At 47.5% G+C, this 10938-nt stretch overlaps 1 protein-coding gene across 5 annotated transcripts in view; it reads right to left on the reverse strand.

Moving 5' to 3' along the window:
• Positions 1–243: 243 nt before the first annotated feature.
• The window catches only part of RUBCN (rubicon autophagy regulator), a 66509-nt gene continuing 55814 nt past the window's right edge, over positions 244–10938 (reverse strand). For all 5 annotated transcript variants that reach the window (XM_032630588.1, XM_032630586.1, XM_032630591.1 and 2 more), the window contains 8 exons: positions 10775–10907; positions 9976–10121; positions 8923–8987; positions 8196–8434; positions 7595–7656; positions 6985–7138; positions 5769–5862; positions 244–5540 (listed from right to left, as the gene is read on the reverse strand). In XM_032630588.1, the coding sequence (XP_032486479.1) occupies positions 5362–5540; positions 5769–5862; positions 6985–7138; positions 7595–7656; positions 8196–8434; positions 8923–8987; positions 9976–10121; positions 10775–10907 (1072 nt within the window). In that variant the 3' untranslated portion in view covers positions 244–5361. The remainder of the gene's footprint in view (positions 5541–5768; positions 5863–6984; positions 7139–7594; positions 7657–8195; positions 8435–8922; positions 8988–9975; positions 10122–10774; positions 10908–10938) is intronic.

The raw sequence follows: 10938 nt of genomic DNA on the forward strand, positions 1-10938 counted from the left end.
TTGTTGGCATCTAGGTTGAATTTCTTTCTTCAGTTTCTAAGTAGAAAAAGGCTGGGAAGTGAGGGGCAGAGCAGAGAAAGGTGCCTTTTACTTCCCTGTTTGCCCCTTACCACTGCTAGTGCTGTTTTGTGCTTGCTGTGGAAACAGGAGCTTGAAGGCGAAGCCAGGAGTCTGGCTGTTCCTGCAGTGGGCCAGTGGGAAAATAAAACCATTTGGGAACTATAGGCATCACTGTTTAAAAGGAAAACAGGTGAGAAATTGCAGGAGCCGTGAGAGAAAAGGACAGGAGTTTCCTAGGGCTTGTTGCCTAATGGTTACAGGATATCTGTGCTGTGCTATGTTTCAGGCTTGAGTCTTACTGGTCTGCTGTAGCCTCTTGGAGGGCTGGTCACTAAAACTCCCACCTACATCCTAAGAACCTTCTGACCATGCAAGGTTTCTTTTAACACAGGAACTCTCACCTCGCTGGTCTGGTATTAAGTGTACATCCAAAACCAGAGCACAGCTCTCTGCTTTCCGTTCCTCCCCCAGAAGCAGTCCACAGAATTGAGGGAGGGAAGGGTATATGCAAAGCACATCCTCGTGTTCTCCACGCTCTTAGAATACTAGTGCTAGGTAGATTCTTTTTCCTTTTTATCACATTCATCTCTGATCCCAAGAACGTCAAGCTCACAATTGGAATGCTTGGACCATCTGGCAGCTGCTTCACTAAAGCTTTAAAAGCAAACAGTTTGATACCCTGGAGATCAGAAATGGGAGAGGACTATAGTTGACCAGGTAGAAGAGCCAGCAGGATATGGTGGTGGGCATATTGATCCCCTTCTCCCATCCTCTAGGCCAAACGTTCAAACGAAAAAGGAAGTAGGGTTGGGCCTCACTTTAACCAGGATGCTATAAAAATTATGCCTACTCTTTACACCATTAGAGGGTATAGTAAACCTACAAACATTTGGGGCCACAGAAAATGATGAATAACAAAGTCAATGCCAGAAAGGATGAGTGCCCAGCTCACAGTTCCCCTTTCTTTGTGGTGTACCCCCAATCCTCAGTAGGGAGTCCCCAACACAGCCATAAGTCTACTGTCTGGCCTGCCTCGCTGGCAGCAGACTCAAGAGGATGGCAAATCCTGCAGCTGAGGTTCTAGAGCTGCCCTGGTCTCTGCCCTTCCTGAAACTTAGTTGTTAACTTTCCTTGGATTCTGTAATGTATCCCAGCATCTTTCTAATATCTTGCCCCACTCCCCCACCCCCAGCCTTTTGCTCCCTGCTTAAAAATGTCAGAGTCAGAACAAAACATTTGGAATTTATCTTGTTTTTAGAGGTTTTGGGCTAATGAGGTGACAGTGACAGTGCTATGCCACACCCTCATCCAAACGAACATAATTTCTCTCCTGAACTACCGCAGCCATCTCCTTAGGATATCTACCACTTCTACTCTTGTTTTACTCTATTTTCTGCAAAGCGGATGCTGACATTTTAACCAGATCACTCACTCCTCTGATTAAAACTCCTCAATGGCTTTCCAATGTTCTCAGAATAAAATCTAAAATCTTTGGTGCCCCATGTTCTTACAATACAATCTGAAACTCTTAGTAAGTCCTTCTTGCAGTTCCTTGCCCAAACTCCTTCTGTCTTAGGACCATCAGTATATGCTAGTCCCAGTCTGGAGCCCTTTTCTCCCTACTCTGAGCCTCATTTTGGGGGTCTTGGTGGAAGTATCACCTTCTCAGGGGCCTTACTTCTCTCCAATCTAAATTAGGTATCCTTGTTATTTATTTTTTTAACTGCATTGACTCTTTTTCTTCATAGCTATTACAGCTTGTAATTACATATTCATTTTGGTAACTTTAGGCAATGTCTGTCTCCCCCACAAGACCCTGAGTGCCTTAAGGGGCAGGGACTGTCTCTGTTTTGCTCCATGCGATAGCCCCAGAGCCTAGCACAGAAACCAGCATACAGTAGGTACCCAAGTATTAGACGGATGATTAAATAGGAAGAGACGGGAGTGGCTGGCGACGGTTGAGATTTAAGATAAGAAGCTGAAATTGCGTGCTAGTGGTAGAAAAGGAATGAGGTACATTTACTTTAAAGAGAAAAATCAACATAACTTGACGACAGGGGGTGGGGAAGGAGATAATGCTTTCCCAGCCAAAAGTGCCACCTGACTCAGAGAGGAAGAAACTAAATTTTCAAACCGGGGTGACTAATGGTTAGGTTTGGGGAAATATGATACTTATGTTGGTTTTAGACATACTGGTTGGAGCTAAGCAAGGGACATCGAAGGGGGAAGTGTTCAGAAAGTTGCAGGGTAGAGCTGGAGCTCCAGCGGGCCAGGAGCATAAAAGAGAAACTCAGAGCTGGTTGTTCACAGAAGTGGGAACTGAAGCATCTAAGACAATTCATATGTTGTGGAGAGGAAGATTTACGTCGCTTTAAGCGACAGCTACACCAAGGGGACAGGTAGGGGGCACACCCCGTGCACTGGAAAGTGCCACAAAGTGCTTCATACACGAAGACATAGAAATCTAGAGAGGTGAAGTGATCTGCTCAAGGTCACACAGCAAGTCAGTGACAAAGCATTCCAATCTATTTGTCCTGACTTGTAAGGTCCAGTTTTCTTTGCATTGATACACAGAAACTTCCTGAATTTTCAGACACGCCTGCTTTATAGTGGACACTCCATACCAGTTCCTGATAGTCAAGGCAGGCAAATAAAAGGCAGAATTTCATTTCCTTAGTTTATTAATGACGACAATGAACTGTCAGGCTGTGTATGAATTATAACAGGTAGAAACCTAGTTCGGAACACGAGTTGTACACACCCCAGAACATCTCCATTTAGACTCTTGCTCCTTTTATGTTAATTCAACAGAAGCTCTAAAGCGTTGGTAGAGAAAGTCAATAACAGCCTCATTTAAGTGGAAAATATTTGCCTTCCACTCTTCTGCTATGTCTTAAATCTTGTCTCTACCTTGTAAGCAAACTTCTTTTTCCCTTTATTTCTAGAAAGAAAACACTTCTTCCTTCCCATTTCATTCAGAAGGAACTCTCTTCAGTGCATTCAAAGCTTCTCCCCACAACAGCAGGGATTTTCAGATACTGATAAGTTGCAAAGTGCTTTCGAAAAATCCCATCCTCTTTCCTCTCCCCACCTACTCTCAAATAAATAAATAAATGGGTATTTGGACAGTGATGACAGCACAGTGTCAGGGTCACTAAAACAGATATGCAACCTAAAGGGATGAGGTGAGAGAGGTGGAGAAAAATAAGTGAAAAACCAGGAGGGTGAGATTGTTGAGCTCAGCTTTAGAAACAGTGTCAGCATCTTCCATCCTTTGATCCTATGCTATATGAAACACGCATGACAATAATAAGGGTATATCTCTCCTCCAGTGTAGTGACTTGGAGTAAGGAGCTAGACTTGTAATTTAAACCAAAAGTGGAAGTAGAGCTCACCATCTTCACAAAGCCCTTAGTCTGAATCCGAGGCCTAATCCTCAGTGAGACTTGAGTCTCATAGGGTCATTCCCAAAGCTCCTTGAAGGACAAGGGAGCTTCTAGTCCGCCCTGTAAAACTGGGCTGGGCTGGAGGCCTTGGCTTTCACAGCCCCTCCGCCCCACCCGCGAACTGAAGGGAGAACAGCCTGAAGTAGCCTTCAGATCCCAAGTCTGAAGCAGAGGGACCAACATCAGAGGTCAATTCCTCCCCGCTCCCTCTTGTCCTGGTGGAGCCTCAGCTCTGGCTGTTACTTTACTGCCCCTTCGACTTCCTGTGAGACTCCTGGTTGCCTCCAACTCAGGCACTCATCAGCTTCCACCAACCATGTGCAACTTTCTGTTCAGCTTCCTGGGGCAGCACCCACAGCAAGTTTTTCTTACAAGCAACCAACTATGGAAAGACAGGCATCCAGGAAGAAGTCAGTCCCAAAACAAAAATGCTCTGGGCTTTTGTTCACAGAGCTGCCAGCCCTCAGAGCAGTGATCCTGACCAGTGTTTTACACACAGGTCAGGAAGTACAGCAACTTAAATATGACAAACATATACTCGGTCCCAGCAAAAACTTTTCCCATCAAAACACACATTAAAAAAGGGTGTGTGTGTGTGTGTGTGCGTGTGCGTGTTAAAGTTAGTAATAAGAAAAGGATGAGTGAACATATGAATATCACCAGGCTAAAGAGTTAAGTGCATAATTGGCATAAAGGCTCTTGTTATCCCAAGAACACGGGAACATTCGCGCTCACATCCACAAACTGCCAAGTTGTCTGACACCACTAATAGCAAGAAGCTTTTTCCTCAACTTTGACAAAAGAAACTAACGCAAGAGATCAGCCACCAGGGAGGGTCCCAGCTGTGCTTCAGGAGCGGAGGGAGAGCACGGAGTTGGGCCAGGCTTCTACTCAGAACCACACTGACCACCTAACAGAGGACACAGTGGCAAGAGACCCACTGATAAAATGGTGCATGGGGTTTCTGTCCTCAGTTTAGGATGGTGTCAGGGACTTGCCTGAGCTTGAAAGATCAAACCTGCACCAGAGCTATGTTGACTAAAAGGGACCTGATCACCTAAGAGGAGGCCAACAGCCCCTCTGACTGAATAAATGCTCCTTAAACAACAGAGTTGTAGCGTCACTTATGCTAGAAATGGGCCTGGTCTAAGTATCAGTTCTGTTCTTCATGTCAAGTCCCCCAGGGTAGATAAAGAAAGTCAGCCTGTGACATCATCTATGCCTAGAATATTTCAAACAAGGAAGTCATCACTGCCTCCTTGAGGTCTCTGAAAATTCTAAGGTAGCAATAACGCTGTTTTTATGGCCTCAAAAACACCTAAATAAGAATGCCCATGATGTAGTCCCATTCTCTGCTGCTTCTCCTCAGGGCAGTCTGACCCTATTCCAGGACTGGGAGAGAGAAAACTCCATCCTCCTGTTTCAGCAGCAAAGGAGAAGTGAGTTCGCTGAGAAAGGCCTGGCTCAGAAGCTCCAGAATTACAACAAAATAAAACTGGAAATGATACTTGAGATGCAGCTGAAACCAGATCTGGTCCAAGTGGAGAAGGCCATGGATGTCAGAAGAACTGGGTCTCCCTGTCCATTTTCCTGACAGAGGCACTAGAAGCTTCACTTAGGGACCCATGTGTCAGTTCTGATGGAAATACTTGGTACCTATAAATTGTCACAACAGACTGGACCCCACCAACCTAAATAAGGTTGACTGTACATGGACATTAGACAGGTTGTAAAAATTAATAATGATGATAATAATTAAAAAAAAAAACCAAGTGGGGAAAGTCCTTAAAAAGGTGGCTCAGTTCTGCACTATGTGTGACCCTAGCCCCTAGGAAGAGCGCTTTACGTGCTTTCTTCAGGTGGTCTCCAGGATGGCGGCCTCCAGGGCCAAGGCCTCGGTGGGTTCTTCCTCAGAGTCTGACATGTAGGACTCCAGGCTCTGCTTGGCCAGCAACTCCCGCCGGGCCTGCAGCCGCTCACAGCGGGGACAGCTTCCAGACTTGAAACAAGCTTTATGGTAACACGCTTTACACTCTATTCAAGTTGGGAAGGGGAGAGAGAAAAGAACAATTTGTATTATCTCGAACTGGAAGCAAGTCGCCGCCGTAACCCTTCTCACACCACGGCTTGGTGCACCTGTGGGGAAACACAGGGAGCTGCTGAACCAAACCAAACTCTTACTGATAGGGGTGGCTGACGGGAAATAAATGAACCTTGTGTTCTGTCTTGTTTGCCCACCCCACACCGGGCACCAGCCCTCACCTTCACAGGTCCGGCACTTATGGAGCTCAAAGGGAAAGATGATGTCATCCGCATTCTGACAGAACTCACAGATGAAGCCCTTGGCTTGGCAGAGCTGGAGAGGAAAGACACAGGCAGCAAAATGAGGCAAAGCACACCACAGGAACTGGCCAAGAGGGTGAACACAAGCGAGGGGAGGAGCAAAATATAAATAAGTCTTGAGGGACTCAAACGTTTTCTCCCACCTTCAGGAAAGAGACCCAGGCTGGACTTAGCATGATAGCCAAACTGGGGCCAGGGCTGGGCAGTGCTGCCGGGCAGTGTTAGACAAAGCTTTAAGGTGAAGACAAGAGAGGCATGAGTTTGAGAAACTCCAGCCGTGAGAGTGGTTCTCAAAGAAGAGATGAAAAGAAGGAAGGAACGAAGGGTTTCCTAAAGTCAAAATTCCAGCCTGGGTAATGATTTAATTTTGAAATAGGAAACACAACCAATTAAGGTAAAATGTAAAGGCAAGTACAGTTCTCCAAAATAACATCCAGCCTTGAGTCAGGTTACAGTGAAGTCTTTCCAATGCCCCCTGCTACATGGGACTTCTACATACGCCCTATTTTAAGCTCTAATTCTGGGACTGTTACAGGAACACAAACTGGACATATTCTAAGATGGGAAATTCTAAATATGGAATTTATGAATTTCTGGTATGTTGGATACATCAAGAACAATGATAACTTGCATCTACAGAATACTTAAGTTTACACAATGCTTCCACATAAATTATTTCATCAATCCTCAAAAATACTGAGAGGAAAGGACAGTGGGTATTAATCATTATCTCCATTTTAGAGACAAGAAAATTGAGGCTTACCTCAGAGAGGGCAAAGTATTTCCTTTGATCACAGTGATTGAAAATGATAAAGCCAAGACCCAGTCCCCCTCCAGAATCTAATCCAGGGTCCTCCTTTCACATCATGACAATTCTTTAGTGAAGGCCTGCTTAGTCCTGCCCATTTCCTAGGAGAAATGCCAGCACCAGATCGTCTTCTAATTCTAGGTTCCTTAGAGCTGGATGATTTAGCTGTTCAGCAACCCAGGGAAGAGCAATCCTGTACAGTTTTTCTCACAGTGTTGACAAGCCAATTCAACTTCCTGGAACTAAATGCCAAGAACCCTGGATGCACGCTACTCTCGGTGTCCCTAAGCAAGGGCCCAGCAGCACGTTAAAGTGAGAGTTTCTTACCATGCATCGCTCTACGTGGGCAGCCCCCGCCCTGGTGAGGTCAGCGAGCCGGGGCCCCAGCTCTCCCTTCCTGGCTGCAGTCAGGTCATTCAGCGAGTACAGGTGGAGATCCTCTGTCAGGTGGCCTGGAACTGTGTCAAAGGAGTCCAGAAGCCTGCAGGAAATGAGGGGAGGTGGGTGGGAGCGGAGAACGGACACTTTGTGTGGCACATCAGGGCAGAAGGATTTCTATCCAGAAGCAGGATAGGGAAGAAAAGCGTCCTAGGCAGAGTAATGAGGGTGGGTAACATTCAGCCAGCCCAGGCCACCTCAACCCTCCATACCACCAGGTGTCTGGAGGGCAGAAGTGACTTTTACGCCCTTCTGTAGTGATGCATGTCAGCCTGCAAAGAGTGGTGGGCCTGCCCTGGGTAGAATAACCAGATCTCCCCTTCCAGAGAGAGGGACACAGACACAGTTACTGCTGTAGGCTTCTCATTGACCATTTCTGGAATTTTCTGCAAGATCCCCCTACTCTCCTGCTTCACATAACAAGGGCCAAATGCTGGGACATGTTTCTTTCAGAGACATTAGCTCAGCCAGAGGCCTCTGGCCTCCACACAAGACTTACTCTTTGGCCAGTCGGCACGTCTTGAACATATTCTTCATGTGACAGAGCTGGACCCGCAGCAGCTGAAGAGAACGGCATTGTGGTGGTAGGTGGGGAGTCAGAGGGGTGTAAAGAGGAGAGAAACCACCATTAGAAAGGCCAGTACCTTTAAACCCTGTGTGTCTGGAGGCTTTGCACGAAGCAGCCAGAGCCAGACTGTTCTCTATACCTGTAACTCAACAACTCGCTTCAAAGGCACCCCCAGTCAGGGCAGGGCCCTCTGCTAGGTCAGTCTGCCCAGATCACATACACAGCTGGGAGCTGCTGAGAAGTCCAGAATCTGAACTTCCAACCCGACACCCCATTCTCCGTTTAGTAACATTTTCAGGGAAGGGAGAAATCCTGCTTTTGCCATCGTTATCTATAGCTTTTAAGCTGCCTTGCCAGGTTCGAGACTCTAACTAGACAGATAACTCGAAAATGGCATGAAGAAGTACGTAGAGAAAGTGAGAATGATGAGATGGTCACAGCACTACCACAGCAACAAAGAGGAGTGTGGTGATATTGGGCAACCTCTATGAACAGAGGGTAATCTACGACGTGACCTTTTCAAGGGTCTTACCCGGACTTGATTGAGCAGCTTGACCTTCCTATAGAGGGCACTGTTGATGTCCTGCACATTGAAGAGAGGATCGTTCCAGATCTTAATGAGCAGGTCCTTGGAGAAGTTGCTGACGTAGTACTTGCTGAAGTCCCACTTGCGCAGAACTCGGCTGGGGATAACCATCTGTGCATTCTCGTGGCAGCACTGACAGAAGTACTTGCCCAAGTACTCGCAGTACCGCAGCCGCTTGATGTAATCTGAAAACGACGGAAAGTCAGAAGGTCAGAGGTGGCTTTCCCATCTATCAGCTGGTGAGGCAGCCTGGCTGTTCCTTTTGAAAGAGGAGGAAGGGATGGCCAGTGGGCTCCAGCCACCTCTGTTTGAGCTCCCAAAGCTGCCAGAAACCGACACAGTGGGGCCTGTGGTTTCTGTGTCCCAGCCTGGAGGCCGCCGAGGAAACAAGTGCTGCCGGAGTTGGGAAGATCCAGCCTCCAAGGACCTGGCTGAGGGCACACAACGTTCTCCAGGGCACAATCCTGGTAATGGGCTCCCAGAAATCATTACCTCTGATTACCAGTACTGCTGCCTAGTAGTACACCTTTCCGTCCTCCAGGCCTCTTCTTTCCCTTTCCCCAGTTCTGCTCTGTCACCTCCTCTTACTACTTCTCTGACCAGCTCCCTCGCCCAGGTGCGTGACAGGGTAAAGCCCTTGGAGGCAGCAGGGGAGGTCAGAGAAGACGCTCACCAGGGTCACTCCGGATGCCACATCCTGCACAGCGGTAATTCTGCTTGGCCACAGCGATTTTCCTCCTGAGGAAACGGGAAGGAGAGGGGATTGGCAGATACCAGCTGCATGAGGTCTCTGAGACGTAAAAGATGGGGATACAAATACAGGGCTCCCATAAGGATGGGAAGAGAAGGGAATTCACCTATTTTTTTAGAGTTGGACAAAATGAACCTATTGGGAGAACCAATTTAAACCAAGGATTGTAAGGTTAGAATTTAGGTCTAGGCAGTGACTCTCCCCAGTAATGAACCACACTTTCTGTACAAATGTAAGAGGTGAGAAATAGTAAAGAGGAGAGCACAAAAGGAAAGAAAAGCATCCATCCATCTTGAGGAAAAAAAAAAAAGCTCATAAAACTATTGGGAGGAAAGCAATAGGTTGGGAGGCCAGTGATAAAAGAGCTCATTTCTGGGACTTCCCTGGTGGCGCAGTGGTTGAGAGTCCACCTGCTGATGCAGGGGACATGGGTTTGTGCCCCGGTCCGGGAAGATCCCACATGCCGCGGAGCGGCTGGGCCCATGAGCCATGGCTGCTGAGCCTTCGCGTGCGGAGCCTGTGCTCCGCAACGGGAGAGGCCACAACAGTGAAAAGCCCACGTACCGCCGGAAAAAAAAAAAAAAAAAAGACCTCATTTCTGGTTAGCTCTGGGAAGGAATGGAAGGACTAAGAGTAAAACTCGCAGACAAGGGACTTCCCTTGTGGTCAAGTGGGTAAGACTCTGTGCTCCCAATGCAGGGGGCCCAGGTTCGATCCCTGGTCGGGGAACTAGATCCCACATGCATGCCGCAACTAAGAGTCCACATACTGCAACTAAGACTCGGCGCAGCCAAAATAAATAAATGAATATTAAAAAAAAAAAACTCGCAGACAAGTAGGTAACTCTCTCCCTCTGCCTTTTAGAATTGTATGGGAGATACAGCAGCAGGTAGGGACAATAGGGTGAAGAGAAGGCTCTGACAATCCAAAGAGAATGTATCTGTTTGCCAAAGGGCACGGCCACTGACTACTCACGTTGGGGCTGGATGAACATTAAAAATTATCTGAGGCCGGGGTGGGGCCCACTCCAGGTTGCCTCGAACACGAATACGTAGCTTGTAGATGTCAGCATGCTGCCCGTCATCTGGTGAGATGGGCAGTGAGTCAGGGATGGGCAGGAGCTGCAGGAGAAAAGCACAGGGTGATCCACCACGGACAATCTGGGGGAATACATATGCTTGACCCTCTGGCCATGGCAGAAGCATAATTAATGAAAGCCGTTTCAGGAACACCATAAGCAAGGGCTTCAGGGAACCTTGGCCCTCGAAATAAATGATAAGGCACCAGGCTACTAGAAGTGAGGGTCTTGGGTTCCAAGAATCAAAAGGAACAGAAATGGCATCCCAGTGTGGTAGCACCCCTTGATAATGCTGTCCCTGAACCCAGCCCGGGACCCTTGGTGTGCCAAGGTGCTTCATGCCTTATTCAACTGCAGAGCAAAGAAGAACCTGAATAGTTCACTTTTCCAGTGTCTCAAGGTGGTCACAACACAGGAGTGCTGCCCCCGGGTCTAGTGAGCAGTCATGTGGAATAAGGACACTGGAGGAGCCGTTATCTCCTATCCTGACATTGGCTAGGGGAAACCTAGGCAAGCATGCACGCATTCCTTCATTTATCTGACATACATTTGTAATGAATGGCTTCTAAAAGTAAGGAAGGAAACATGGAGGCTCATTCTAAACTGGAGACGTGTAATAAAGGAGAACAATATCAGAAAGGCTCACAGCCTCCTGGGGCTCGACGCTGGGTGGAGAAAAAGACTTGAAGAATGTACCTTCTGAGGGGCATCGTGCTCTGGAACAAGCCACTCTAGCTCTGAGGCGGCTGGGAGCTGCATCCCCTCAAACTGCTTCAGGAGCCCCATGGCCACTGCCTCAGCAGACGTGGAGTGTAGGAAGCAGTGAGAGCTGAAACAGAGAGTCAAGGAAGACTGAGCAT

This window comes from Phocoena sinus, chromosome 4, assembly GCF_008692025.1.
Source record: "Phocoena sinus isolate mPhoSin1 chromosome 4, mPhoSin1.pri, whole genome shotgun sequence".
NCBI lineage: Eukaryota > Metazoa > Chordata > Mammalia > Artiodactyla > Phocoenidae > Phocoena > Phocoena sinus.